The sequence below is a fragment of the Vicugna pacos genome, chromosome 8 (genome assembly GCF_048564905.1).
Source record: "Vicugna pacos chromosome 8, VicPac4, whole genome shotgun sequence".
NCBI classification, from domain to species: Eukaryota; Metazoa; Chordata; class Mammalia; order Artiodactyla; family Camelidae; genus Vicugna; species Vicugna pacos.
In genome coordinates, this window is record NC_132994.1 from 20,235,588 (window position 1) to 20,250,734 (window position 15,147).

General features: G+C 37.3%; 1 protein-coding gene and 1 long non-coding RNA gene across 6 annotated transcripts in view; one reads left to right on the top strand and one right to left on the bottom strand.

Moving 5' to 3' along the window:
- MAP3K7 (mitogen-activated protein kinase kinase kinase 7) overlaps positions 1-14,937 on the bottom strand; it is a 64,446-nt gene extending 49,509 nt beyond the window's left edge. For 4 of the 5 annotated variants that reach the window (XR_012074852.1, XR_012074850.1, XR_012074851.1 and 1 more), the window contains exons 1-2: positions 14,628-14,936; positions 1,757-1,867 (exon numbers count right to left, since the gene is read on the bottom strand). Coding sequence is in view for 2 of the 5 variants with exons in the window: in XM_006200279.4 (XP_006200341.1) it covers positions 1,757-1,867; positions 14,628-14,747 (231 nt within the window). In the remaining 3 variants the exon portion in view is untranslated. Of the gene's footprint in view, positions 1-1,756; positions 1,868-14,627 lie in introns of all 5 variants that reach the window. The other variant, XM_006200280.4, reaches the window with a different exon arrangement.
- LOC140697846 (uncharacterized) lies at positions 5,578-6,971 on the top strand. The gene is made up of 2 exons (XR_012075212.1): positions 5,578-6,069; positions 6,679-6,971. It is a non-coding gene; the product is annotated as an uncharacterized lncRNA (long non-coding RNA).
- Positions 14,938-15,147: the final 210 nt, after the last annotated feature.

The window sequence follows — 15,147 nt, forward strand, 5'->3', positions numbered from 1 at the left end:
TTTCTAAAGTCAACATTTGTAGATTTCCAGTCCTAAAAAAATAATTAATATCACTATATATATTTCATCTTGTTAAGATTCAGCACTGAGCTTCAGATAGCAGATTATTCAAGCATTTATTCCTGTTCCTTCCTCAAATGCCACTAAGGCAGTTAAGGTATTTTTTCAAGGCATAAACTCAGAAACATGAAGAGAATGTGAAATGAGAAAAGAGTACACATTTCTGGAATTGGAAAGCAAGTGACTAGCAGTAACTGACAAAGCAGACCTAAAGAAATGAGAAAAAGTGAGAGGCAACCAGATTTATCTCACAAAACCTCCAAAAGAGTGAGGAGTGGTGGTAGTACCAGGTACCTATTCAAGGCAGTTAATAAAAGAGCAGACACATGGTTTAAATGTTAGACCAAAGACTGCCCACCCCGTTGAATTCAAACAGCTTTAGTGACTGCCTCTTTACTACCCCAACCATTAGAGGCTGACTCTTTAGAGAAGGTATGAGGATACTTCTCTAACCATAGAGATACATATTTAATACAGAAATATATCACAGAGATAAATACAGAGATGGAAATATAATAATACCTTCTTCAGTGAAGGTGTAAGTCTCTGGATTGGGGACACCAAACAAAACTAAGAGCTAAGCTCAAAGTAGTTGCCTCTGAGAAGCAGAAAACTTGATGGGAGGAGGTACATGGGATTAAAGTTTTTTTTAGTACGAATATGTGGAGAACCATTTGCCAATTTAAATTACATGTTATCTATAACTTTGATGAAAACTTAATTTCTCCAAGCTATTATGATCTTTTTCACTCCTAGTATTTAACACATATGCTTTTTGGAAACTGCCAACACAACAGTAATACAATCAATGACCTCATCTAAACCATAAACAAAACTTGTGAATAAGACAAGATAAAGCCAGACTTCTGGAGCATACTACTAGAGATAAGCCTTCTTCTTGATGATGTCAAACCATTCATCAGCCTTTCTCAACTCATTCAACTAATTACGAAGATCCACTTTATCCCATCACAACTAAGCTCTCATTTCTCCATGTTATACATTTAAAAATACCATAAAGTATATTTTGAAATTATAAATAAATAAAATCACAAAGTCAGAAGGTTTATAAGGTAAAGACCATTGATTTATTGGCCAATGAAATTAAAAAGTGATAAAACCACTGATTTAATGAAATACTATGATCTAATATACAAAACCAGCACAAAAGAATGAATCTGATAATACAATTATCTCATGATTATTGAATTCTCTTTCATCATCAAATCTGTAAGAGAACAGAGTTGAACATTTTTGCACTAAATGAGAAAAACCAAATTTGAAATTATTTTCCCTTAAAATAATCTCATTTGAATTTCTAAAAATGTTCAGTCAAAAATGAATGCATAAAATTTCCCTTCTTAATTTTAGATAATGGGAGAGAATACCACTCCTTTTCTATTTTAAAATTTAAATTCTATGCCTTGAAATAGATCTGAATTACATAGAAGAAACTGTATTTTAATTCAGGGATGAATTCATTTATGTAACTAGGTCTCTTTTCCCCTAATTTTTAATCAGAGTTAAGAGTGTGAATGAAAAAATATTCCTATGGCATTCCCTTTGGTTCAACCAAACTGCTGATATTCAAGTATACAGAAACAAAACAACTGAGAAACATTTTTTTTTCATAGCATTAAATTCACAGAGTATCTTACATGAAGAAATACATGACAGAAATGACATCGTGACTTACCTCTACAATAAAAGCTTTCCTCTCAGATTCACTTTCTATTTGTTTAATAGCAACATCTTTTGCTCTCCACTTAGCTTTGCATACTACTCCAAAGGCTCCTCTTCCAACAACCTGAGTTAAAATAAAAACCAAGTGAATCAGAAAGAAATAGATCCTGCCCAACACATAACACTGAAGCCAATCTGAAAGACTTCTTTAAGATTTAAAAAATCATAACGATCTGGATTTGCCACTGAGCAAGTATGAATTTTCATTAAAGTGAGGAGATGACGAAATGCACTGTATCTTTTAAAGTTTACGGTCTAGACACCTCTTCATTCTCAAGTAAAACCAAAAACAACAAAAAAGACAGAGACAGAAAACAAATTAAAACAGGCAAGATGAATGAGAGGAGAGGAGATGATTTGGAAAAATAAAAATAAAAAGCAAAAACATATAATCAATGTTGTAAGCAATCATATTTATGAAATTAAAAATAGCTTTTGAATAATTCCATAGGGGTGGGGAGTGGAGAGAAAAGGATAAAAATATAGATGATAAAAGACTGGCCATTGTGAAGGACAGACAAAACATGGTATCATATATACAATGGAATATTATTTGTCAAGAAAAAGGAATGAACAACTATCACATGCTACAACATGGTTTGAACCTTAAAAACACTAGGCTCAAGTGCCAGACACAAAAGACTATGTATCGCAATGATTCAATTTAGATGAAATGTCCAGAAAAGGCAAATCTATAGAGATAGAAAGTAGATCAGTGGTTGTTTGGGGCTGAGAGTGAAAATTGAGATTAACTGTAAATGGGTAGGAGGAATTCTACCAAGGTGATGAAAATGTTTGAAAACTGATTTTTGGTGGTATCTGCACAAATCAGTAAATGTGTACAAATCATTGTACTTTTCAAATGGATGAATTTTAGAATATGTAAAATATATCCCATTAAAGTTATTTTTTAAGTTATAAAATAAAAATTGACCATATATTGCATTACTGTTGAAGCTGATGGGTATCTCATGGGTTCATTCCTCTCTCACACTATTCCACTTTTATAAATGTTTGAAATTTCCCATAATATTAAAATAATACTTGTTAGAACAAAATCATTCTATTTTATCATTGTAAGTGACCTTGGTTAGGTGCCATCTACTCCAAACTTTCAACTTTCAATGGATCTAAATACTTCCTTAAGTGAAAGAATCTATCTTCCTGTACAGCTCTCAATTACAATGTCTTTTTTATGTAGTAGGCACTGAGTTAAGTGCTTTACATACATTATATCATTTACACAACTGGAGGTGACAGGTACTTGAGCTATCTTCATTTTACAGATGACGTACTTAGGTTTCAAAAAGTCTCCTAACTTGCCCAAGGCTGTATAGCTAGTAAAGCGCAAGTACAGTTTGATGCCAGGAAGTCTAACACGAGAATGTTAAAGATCCTAATTTATACACACATATCTGTATTATGTATTAGAAAGGAGCAGCTATACCTTCTCTTGGAGAAGGAGTCTTCACTTTAGGACAAATTATATGAACAAATCTCCGGGCAGAAAATTCTTCTAAACAAAGCTGGCTATAGTTAAGGTGATCAAATGATTTACTATCTACATTGGGACTCTAAGTAGAGTAAGAAAGGGGTGCACATGGTAACTATCAGGACAGTAGCTGCAAACTGGGATGGATGGCCACTCTAGCCATAGCTTGAATTCCTCTCCAAACATTACACAAAGCACTATGGACATTCCTCACTTTGCTTAATGTATAAAACCACTTAAATGGTTAACATTTATTGCATGTTGACCATGTGCCAGGTACTAGTCTATGTGCTTTTCACTCATTAGCACATTTAATACTTCTCTATTTTAAAGGTAAGTAAACTGAGTCACATGGTTGCAAGCTGCCAAGATGAGAGGGTCAGAGAAGCAAGGATTTGAGGCCTAGAGCGAGTAATGATCAATTCATTCTATATTCAGCCTTGGTGTGTCATCAGCTTAAAGGAAACTGGGTGGCCTCTAGGCAAAAGTAGGCCGACATCTCCAATAGCTAGTCTTTCCTTTGGTGACTTGCCCTTTTTTTCCTCTTTCTAGCCCTGGGTTCCCAGGGATCTCCTACTGATTAGACTAGCTCTCCTCCAAACCTCTCATAAGGGAAAGTCATTTGCACTTGTTGGCCAATTACTTTAACGTAAGTGGGTGCTGGCTAAACCTGGCCCCATCAGAATAATGAAAAGAGCACACCCAGCATCTGGAACCCTACATTTTGAGTTTGAATACAGGTTCTGTCTGCCTATTAGCTATCAATACTGGGCAAGTTAAAGTCTTTGAGCTTCTATTTTCTCAACAGTAAAAAGAAAAGCTTACATTTTCCTCAGTGGATACCCATAGTGTTCATAAGTCAAAACTAGGCATTTTCTTAAACACTACAAAAGAATAAGAAGTGCTTGGAGTTGGCTATGAATCAGTTTAAGGAGCTACACGCCTCATTTCTCTCACAATAATGAACAGCAAACAGGTCCTAAAATGAATTTCAGCTTTATGGCAATATTAGGCTAAGAGGGTGTGGATGGAGACCAGCCTACCTATTGATATTACTATGGAATAATGATTAAGAATTTAATATATTCTTCAACTATGTATTTACAGATACATCAAAGCAACTAGTACTGGGTAGGTCTCCTCTTGTTTCATTTTCCTGTTCTCAGAAAATATTTCAAACATTGTATTTGTGGATCATGCATCTGCTGCAAAAACTGTAAGGCGTGCATGACTAACTGTGATGCACAAGTGCCACCTAGTGCTGAGATGGTGGCTGACTCTGAGCTTGCAACTTAAAACCATGGAACAAAATGTGGGCAAATGAGGACATGATAAACTTCTTTCTTTTTGCTTAAGAAAGCAATTTTTTTGAATGCTCTTAAATACAAAACAGGCATATTCACGTAAGACGAGAGCCCATGAATTTAAGAAACCTCCACTCATGTTAGGACCATAAGATATTTCACATGTACAGTGAAATAACAGATCTACAAAGATAATAAAGTCCAAGATGCCCGTGGTTGTACACATAAACTGAAATACATGACAGAAAAAAATAATTGCTGTGAATTCAAAGGAAGTTAGAGGTAGAGTCAATGCTTAAAGAATTACATTTCTGTGTGTCTAATGATTCTGATCACCAATTTCAATGTGTGGAGGGAGGTTTCCCCACCCACCAAGCAATTCTCAGATATCAGCCGATATCCTACCATTTAGCTCAATTCTGACATTACCCTCCTGGAGAGAACGTTAGATCCTACAGATTAAGGGCTGAGTTCTACGAGACTGCTCCCCACCTACTCCACTTCAGAGGCCAGTTACAAGTCCACGTTATCACCTGTGCTTCTGATCAACCACCAAAGTCCCCCCCCACCCCCGCTTCCTTGGGTCTGAATAATTTGCTGGAGCAGCTCATAGAACTCAAACATTTTATTTACTAGATTATCAGTTTATTACAAACGGATATAAGTCAAGAATGGAAGAGATGCATAGGGAAAGGTAAGCAGAAAGGGGATGGAGTTCCATGCCCTCTCTGTGCCCTACTCTCTTTCAATCTTCAAGTGTTCATCAACCCAGAAGCTCTCTGAACCAGTCCTTCTGGGTTTATATGGAGCTTCATTATACAGACATGATTGATTAAGTCATTGGCCACAGTTGACTGATTCAACCTCCAGCCCCCTTCCCCTCCCTGGAGGTCAGGGGGTGAGACGGAACATTCCAACCCTCTAATTACATTGTTGGTTCTCCTGGCAACCAGACCCACCCTTAGGTGTGACCCAAAATTAGCCTCAAGATATCTTTATCTCTTTCATCATTTAGGAAATTCAGAGAGTTTCAGCAACTGTAGACAAAGACCAAATACGTATGAGAAGTATATTTTGGTCATCCAAATGACCAAACATATATTTGTTATAAATCACCATGTCACAGTATCAAAAAGTAACTTCCTATTTTTTTCAAATGGCATAAATATTAGGGGTGAAAGAAAAAAAATATAAAGAAATGACCCCTGCTTTTATGGGACGAAAGTGAGGTTGAGAAGAAATTTCAGGACAAAACAATGGCACTTAAAACAGTTTTTTTTTTAACACTCCCAGCTGAAGAGAGCCAAAGGTGAGAGTCCATGAAGGTGGGTGGCTAAAGAACCACCCTTCCCCTTTCAGAACAGACTCAAGAGGGCAGAAAAGACTTACCCCCACGCCCCTTCCCCCACAACTCCTCACTGAGATCCCCAGGAGGAAGCTGCCTTACAGAACACGGAAAGCTACAAATGAGTAAGTGTGGCAAGGGAGATAGACAGAGGGAGGCCCTACTCAGGTTTCTCAGCCCCGACAGAATATGGAAATGATACAGAAATACTCTTGCCAAGAAAAAAATAAGGTAACTCAAAACTGAAGTCTTCTGACTGCAGAAAGGAGAATGTTGTAGGGCAGTGTTGGAGCCTGTATCAGAGGCAGTGGGATGGAAGTCAGCTCAGAAACAGGGAGCTCAGTGCAGAGCTCCGCTGAATTTCAGAGGATCAAGGAAAGCCCAAGGGGAAGTCCTAGTCAGCAAGCAGGAGGAAATGGGTAAGGTCTCCTGCTTTCAAGGGGTGAAGTGAGGCTAATGCCAAGAGAACAATGAATTTTATTTGTTTACTCCTTAAAACAATATGTTTCTTGACTGTCTACTATATCCAGCTACCATCTAGGATACAAGAGATATGGCTGTAAATAAGACAAAGGTCCTGATCTATACAGAATGTACTTTCAGTTATAAGGGGGTGAGGTGGGGGTGAAAGAATAGAAAACTAACTAGATGGCTTTTGAGTTGTTCAGGCCTGTACTTCTAGCTAAACTGATCATATGACTAATACACTCCCCTCCCTGTGCATTTTTTCTTAGAATAACTTATCCTTTTACCCCAGAGGTCTTGAAAGGTCATGGACTGAACCTCAAGAAAATGGGCAGACCCTCCTAAATCCCTCCATAACAACAGCAAGTTCTAATCAAGATGAAAAGAATGTAATGCCCTATAAAATGCCTGTTTGTTATCACCTTTCCTGTTCCATCCAGCTTTCCTATAAAACCTCAAGACCCCATCCCCAAGAGGGGCTCATAGTCTTTAAGGCATTAGCCTATTGTGACTCCCTTTGCCTGGCAAATCAATAAAGCTGTTCTTTTTTATCCTCCCCAAACTTTGTCTCCGAATCTCAATTCGGCTAAGGGGTACAGAGGCTGGTTTTTTGGCAATGGGTTGTAAGGGTGGACGAGGAGAGAAAAGACAGTCAACAGACAAAAAGATGAATAAGAAAAATATCAGTTTGTAAAAAAAATGCCATGTAGAAAACAAAAAAATTGAATGATATGACAGAGAGACTGGTGGTAGCTTATGGCTGGATAGTATGGGAAGGCCATCCAAGGTTACTAACTTGATATCTGAATGATACAAGGAAACAACCAAAGAAGAAACAACTAATGTAAAGGCCCTAAAGGGGAAGAAAAACACCTCTCACTCCCTACTCAACAGTATTTGAACCCTCATCTTAGACTAGGTGTTATTCTATGCATTCAAGATATGTAAGTGAACAAACCAAAATCCTTGCTCTAACTGCTTATATTCTCATGGAAGGAGACGAATAAAGGGGAAGCAAGATATACAAGAAAAAGATACAATGTTTTAGAAAATGGTAAGTACACTAAGAAGAAACCAAGCATAACTATGTGTGTGTGTGTATACATGTGCATGTGCTCCCCTCACCCAGACCTCGCCTTACTTTAAACAAAATAGTCCTGCAAGGCCTCACTGAGAAAGGTGACACTCAGTGATGACCTAGAGAAATACTTGGAGTGTTTGGTGTGGGCGGTGCACAGTGGGAGAAGGGAAGAGTGATGCAAGATAGAGTTGCAAGAGACAGGCAAGTCTGGACCTTGAATGGCTCTTGGCACCATGGAAAGGAGCCTGGATTTTAGTCTAAGTATGATGGGAAACAATTAGAGGAATTTAAGGAGGAATGTGACATGATTTTACATTAAAAAAAATCATTCTAGTTCTAAAGTGAAGAACTGATTGTAGGGAAGCTAGAGTATATAGAGAGACTAGGGAGGAGGCTGTCAAAGCAGCCCAAGCAAGAGAACAGTTTTGAGGACAAGGGTGATGGTAGTGCAGCACAATGGGCAGGTCTGCGGTATGTTTTAGAGAGCTTGCTGATGATCTATATGCAGGAAGGACAGGTGGAGAGGAAAGAGAAGAATGAAGGATAATGTTCTGATTCAGCAACAGTTTCATGAAGAAAAAGAATGGAGCAAGAAGATTTCCTTTTTTTTTTTTTTTAAAGACAGAGTTCTGATTTAGTATGTCGATGCCTATTAGATATCAGAGTGGAGATATCAAGAAAGAAAGTGGAAATGTGATTTAAGGAGAAGTCAGGCAAAAGATAAAAACTTGGGAGAGTCATCAGCATTTAGTTGGTATTTCTAGTCAATCAATTGGATACAATGACCAAAAAATAATATGTAAATACTGGGATCCCAGAACTGAGCTTTGAAGCACTTCAACATTAAGAATTCAGAGGACAAAGAACCAGCAAAAAACAGAGAAGGAACAGTTAATAAGGTAGCAGGCAAACCAGGAAAGTGCCACAGAAACCAAAATAAGAGTTTTAGAAAGAAAGAAGATGCATTTCTATAACAGCAAAAAGCGTTAAGCCAATGGCTAAGTGTGGTCTCTGGGTTTAGAAGCACCTGCATTGCCTGGAAATTTGTGAAAATGTAATTCTCAGGTTTCCACCCAGGATTACTGAGTCTATGGGTAAGGTCCAGCAATCTGTGTTTTAACAAGCCCTTCACATAATTCTGATGTTTGAGGATGATTGTATTAGGTTATATTAAAACCAGAATTAACAGTGAGACAAGATACTTCAGTGGAAGCCATCACATAGACCAGACAGCCCTCCCTTGCTGATGATACTATTTATGGAAATTTTTCAGACCACTGAGACAACTTCTTAGGCAGGAAGAAAGGAAAAGGAGAATTTTTTGTGAGTAATCCAGTGTTTTTCTTGACACATGGTAGATCAGGAGAAAAGAGTGGCACAAATGGCAAACTGAGCCACACTGGCAACTGAGGTAAACAATGAAAAACCTAATACTCAAATATAAAACACTGAAAGGAAGTTACTTTTTACTTACTACCAAATTTCCCATTCAAGTTGTTCACAAATCAAATATGCTTTTTGGATTGCACTCATATCTGAATAATATAAGTTTTTTTGACACATTATCATTAACAATTAGTTTGAAGTGACAGCTTTCCCCAAAGATAAATTTTCACCTTTTCACCAAGAGTGTAAAAAAGGGCACACATCCAAATTACAGGTATCTCCGCCATCACACACATCCATTAAAAATGGTGAACCTAGAAATAAATCTTACAGGTATTTTTCACAATCCCTTACCTGTAGAAATAGAAGAGCAGAGGAATGCAAAAACGACTTTGGTTTTAAAACGGAAGTCAATTTAGAAATATTTCCTTCTGAATTTGAGTGTTTCCTAAATTAAAATGTCCTCAGATTAACTCTCTTATTACATGTATCTCTTCTCCTGTGGTTTAGCCCTCTTGGTTTTGGGTCCACAACTTTAGTCTCATACAATAAAATAGATTGAAATTTAATTTTTAATAAAAAGTATAGTAGAAGAATATGAGATGCTGTATAGAATATTTCCATGCAATTAGTATTAAAAATCACAAAAACCAAAATCAGAATTTGGTGTTTAAAGAAAGCAACTCCTTTAAAAATGAATTTCTTTAAAATGGAAGACTACTCCATTCCTTTACTTAAGTCAGATTATTAAAAACAAAAAAAACACTTACAGTAAACTAAATGGAAAAGGATGCACACTCCTGCGCTCTTAATTTACATGAAATAATTCTTAATTGTCCCCAAATCACGTTATTTTTAGTTCAGTGACTGTAGCTGTCAGTTTGCTTTGGCCTTGTTCTGTGGTCTATGTGAATGGACCCTGGCTGTGCTGTCATTGCTCTGGCTAGGAATCTGGAACATGACAGAACAAGCATAGATCTTAACATTTATTAGTTAGAACTTGGAGCCTCCAACTATTTCAGAACTTCACTATCTATTAATAAACTGTGGCAGAGTGGAACTGCCATCTGCTGACAAGGCAGACTTGATAACATAAAAGGAAAGTTTTGATTATTCAAACTTTCTTTTGAATTTTTCATGTAGTGTTTTAAAACCAGCCATAAGACATCTGATAGGCCTTTCTTTCAAATAATATGCTCATGTCATCTTTTAAGCTACACCTGCACAGCATAAAAGTTATGGCTGTGGCTACCTCTTCACTGTGATTAACAATTACAGATTTCTACCGAAACCAATGATCACTAAGTTCACATGGAAGAGTTTATTAGTAATTTTGGATATTCGTAATTAAATACTGACTAACCTATAGAATCAGTTTATTCAGACAACTATAAATTAAGTTTTCTCTATTATCAGTTGTCTATATACTTATAACCTAAAATTACAAAATGCACATCACTGCCAAAGTTCTTTCTGTATTTCCCTTTAAAACAAAACCTTTGCATGTCTCTATCATGAAGCTTAAGAACATACAAATGCTGCAGTGATTACATGTGCTTTGTACATATGCTATTCTTGATGTCAAAAATGTGGGGCTCCCTTTTAAAAAGCAACCAAGCTAAACAGGATCTTTTCAGTATTTTAGTAAAGGCCCACCAATACATGGCTTGCCCACAGCACTAGACCCTTTACAACATCTTTTACCCCTGGCTAAACAGAAGTATTTGTTAGGTATAATAGATTGTAATGGAGTCTACATTTGGAAAGAGAATCAGATTTCAATTTTAGTGTAAATGCTGCCTTAGCTGCCTTAGCCAAATCACTAATCTATCAACCTCTGGTTTTATCAGATAAAAGAATCATTATACAAAAGAGCCATATGGACACTAAATTCTCATGATTATGTTGTGGTAACTTCATTTACTTATTCAGCAAATATTTACAGAAAACCTTCTAGATGCTAGGCATTGGAGTTACAAGTAGGAATAAGGCAGCTTACATTTTGCTGGGGGATCCACAATTTTGGTTACTGGTAAGTGTCATGAAGGATAATAGAAGTGACAAATACCTAGGTTGCTCAGGGAAAGCTTCTCCAAGGAAGTAACATTTGAAGTGGGACTTGAACGGTGAGGAGTCAACCAAGTGAAGTTCTGGGGGAAAGAGCATTCTAGGAGAAGAACAACTGCAAAGACAATTTATCTTAATACCTTTCCCAATCTATGACGCTTACTTTATTCAAAACCTAGTTTCAAAATTTTTTCACTCTATGGAGCCTTCTGTGATAAACCCTACTTACAAATTATGGCTTAAGTGCTCAATTTACATTACATTCCTGGTTTTAAATTTGTGGTTCTGAAAATTTAGTCTCACAATAAGTCAGTTTTTAAAGAGAGACTCCTTCTATTCATCTTCCATAGTATCTTCGCAGTATTATGCACAGAGAACGTTCATTAAATACTGAAGTCCAACTATTACAAAGGAAATCAGTATTTTGTTTCCTCATTCTTACAATAAGGTCTGGTTATAGAGCACTTCAGAAAGAACCTAAGTGACACTGCAAATCCAGTGGTAAGAGCAAGTGACTCAGGAGTGAGAAATCTTGAATTCAATTCCCCACTCTACCATTTACTTAGACATGAGGTTTCCGGCAAATCAAACTTTATGACCATTTGTCGATATCTGTAAAGTGGGGGTATCATTTGCCCTATCTAACCAGGATTAGTTAGTCACAAACTACATTTCACGAGCGATCATGATCACTGTCCTTAATGTTTACTGTGGAAACAGAGCATAAATACTGGAAACAATAAGTGTATTTTCACTGTAGAACCAGGAGAGACCTTAAATGATCTTGTTCAATCTCTCATTTTACATGAGAAATCAGAGGCCCACAAAAATGAGGTGACTTGCTCAAAGTTACTGAAATATATTATGGCATAATCAGTAGGGCATCTACATTTTCTAAATACCTAGCCTGGTACTTTTTACCATACCACATTGCCTTTACCACTTCTTGCAACCTAGTCCCCAATGTACATATCTCACCATTTATTCTAACATTCTCTACACCCAGATCGAGAATGATAAAAGCTAAACGACTTAGAAAAAAAAAAGTACCTACATAGGTTTCTGATGCTTAGACCTTACATAATTTGATATCAGAATTAAATTTAGGAAGTTCCCCATTGATATTCCTCAGTTACAATATGAGAAATGTAAGGATTAAAATCAGCTGATACCTTAAAAATACACATCTACTAAATGAGTTCATATTTGGCCTGTGGTTGGGAGTATTTTTCTTACATAATTTCTAACTGAATCAATTATACTGATTATTTGAGAAACAGAAAATGATTTTCTTTATTTATAGGCAATACACTGGTACCATATAAAATACTGAAAGCAATGTAAAGTAACTTTTTGTGTCTAGTCATCTTTCTCTGTTCCCTTATTCATGATTTTAAGCTAGACGTAGAATGTAAGTTCAGAAATAGTTACTGACTGCCCTAGGATTATATAATAATACTATTTTAATGTGTGAAAATAAAGAATATGATAAAAAATTATGTAACATCTTTAACATTAGAAAGGCCTAAATACAATCTTTAATGTGAAAATAAATTGGGTAATAAAAAATGAAAAGAACAAAACTAAATGACTGCCTAATATTAGAAAATTTCATCCCAAAACAAAAATTTACTCCTCAAGAATGTTAAATGTAGCAAAGAAAGGTTGAAACATTATTTAAACTGAAGGAAGGGTCTTTGGAAATCGAACTCCAATCAGAAGTTAAACGACTTTGCGGGAAGAGCAGCAAAATGATAAATAATGCCTTAGTAACCAAGAATGTAACATCCTTTATAAAGCAGTGTGTGAAAACGAAGGTTGTAAAAATCAAATGATGTAAGTCTGTGAAAACATTTGGTAGACCATGAAGTACAAGTTATTATTATATAACAATTTGTAGTCTGCAAGCATAGCAGTTCGCCACAGAGTGGACGTAAATGCTTATTTAAAAACTGTAATTCTTTTATACTGACTCACTGAATTTTTATTCTTAAAAAAGAAAGAATGTTCTTCTAACACTGAATGTTATTCTTAAAAAAGAAAGAAAAAGAAGGCCATCAAAGCTGGATCAACTATCCAATTCTGAAAAAGGAATTTATCATAGCCTCCATAGAAAATACACACACACACACACACACACACACACACACACACAAATTCCCTCCCTCTTTCCAAAATATGGGTCCTTCATTTAGACATGTGATCTGAAAGCAGGTCACTGTTCCTCTCTGGAACTCAGTTTCCTCATTATGTGTATCAGGCACTGTATTGGGTGTTTTGCATGTACTGCCTAATAAGATCTGCTACACAGATAAAATGAAATAAGAAAGTATTATCCCTATTTTATAGGTAAGGAAACCAAAGCTCAAAAAGGTTAGTCAGAAAACTTGCTCCAAATCACACAGATAGTAAGTGGCACAGCTGATACACTGAATTTTCATCTAACGCCAAAGGCTTCATTCTTCCCACTACACTACGTTGTAAAATGAGGTTGTTCTCAGTGATTGATCTTTGAGGCTATTTTATCTAAGTAAAAAATATGATTAAGTAATCCATTATTCTTCCAAAGCATGCATAGAAAAGAATTTATTTGTTGAAGGATAATTATCTTACTATTTTTTGTCTGCCACTACCTAAAAATAATTTTGGATTTTTAAAGTAGAGATAACTCTGACAGTCTGTAATGCAGGACATACAGGGTTCTTTATAACACATGTAATGCAAAGTGCTTAATATATTTTTAAAATGATAAACAAATGGTAAAATGATAAATACAATTTTCAACCAAAGTCTTAACAGTTTCTAAAGTGTGTCTTCAAAATATATATATATACAGCTTTTATTTTTCTAAAACTTCATTCTACGGTTCTTATAATCAATCTATTCCTCTGTGAATGTGAAAAGAAGCAATGTAATAAAGGCAAATTATTACCTTGCTCTAAAGTAATTTAAATCATTGCAGAATAAGGAATGGATTCTGGTTTTCTAACAGCGATTTCTAGTCTGGTCTTACATTCTGGTTGTCACTGAAATCATTAGTTATCTTCTCAGAATATGCTACTTGAAACAACTTTTCATTGTATACCAGTCTACGTTATTAATGGTGAAATTAATCTAAATTAGCCTAATTGAAGGCAGAACATTTAATATTACAACTAGTGCTCTACGGAATCGGCGAAACTGAGAACTACTCGGTACTCGAGGAAAAACTGTATTAGACACGATGATATATTAATTTACCAAGCATCCATTGAGCACCCATTGTGTGCCAAGCACTGCGCTAGAAGTCGAACAGAATACATTAAGAACCCTTAAGAACACCATGTCTTAGAGAACTAAAACTCCAAAACGGTCACGGTCTTTGATGAATTTACTACTTACAGATTCGAGAACTGGTGGACCACACGATCTCACCAGTTCATCCTTCTGTTTGAGATGAACCAAATCCAGGCACCAGAGTATCAAAGCTAACTCAATAGTGCCGAAGTGAGGAAAAAAGAGAGCTACCCCGGAAAAGTTGAATGCGGACAGCCCCCTCTACACCCGGTTTCTGTGAGGCTGTGGGGACGGACTCCGGTGGGGAACCTAGCGAAACAGAGGGGTCAGAGTGCCGCCTTAGGAGTCGAGACCGGGCAGAGGCCATGACCGGCTGGGGCTGGCGCCTCCGTGCTCGGCCTCGCTCACCTCTTCCACCTCGATCTCCTTATAGTCGATCTCTTCAAAGTTGAGGACTTGGGAAGGGGCTTCGATCATCTCACCGGCGGACGACGAGGAGGAGGAGGAAGCAGCGGAGGCTGTAGACATGATCCCTGGCGGAGCCCGAGGGGCCCGGGAACGCTGCCGCCCGGACGCTCCGGGGGAGACCCGCGCCCACCCGCCTCAGGACCGACCTTCAGCCTGGAGCCACGGCGACCCGTGGCGGGGATAGAAGCAGCGGCCACAGCCGAGTCCCGGCCCGGCTCCGCTGCGTTTTCCGCCGCCGGGCCCCGCCCACTAAACTTCCGGTTCCGGCCTGAAATCGGAAATGGGAGGAGGGCCGAGAACTCAAGGGAGGGGAGGGGAGAATTTGGTGACACAGACTGAGAAAGGAAGGGCAGTTTGGGGTGGAGAGGGGGAGGGTGAGAGACTAGCTGGCCCTGTAAGACAAATTTCGCGAGATCTTTGTTAAAAGGCCTCAGCGACCGGATGATACCGCGAGAACTGA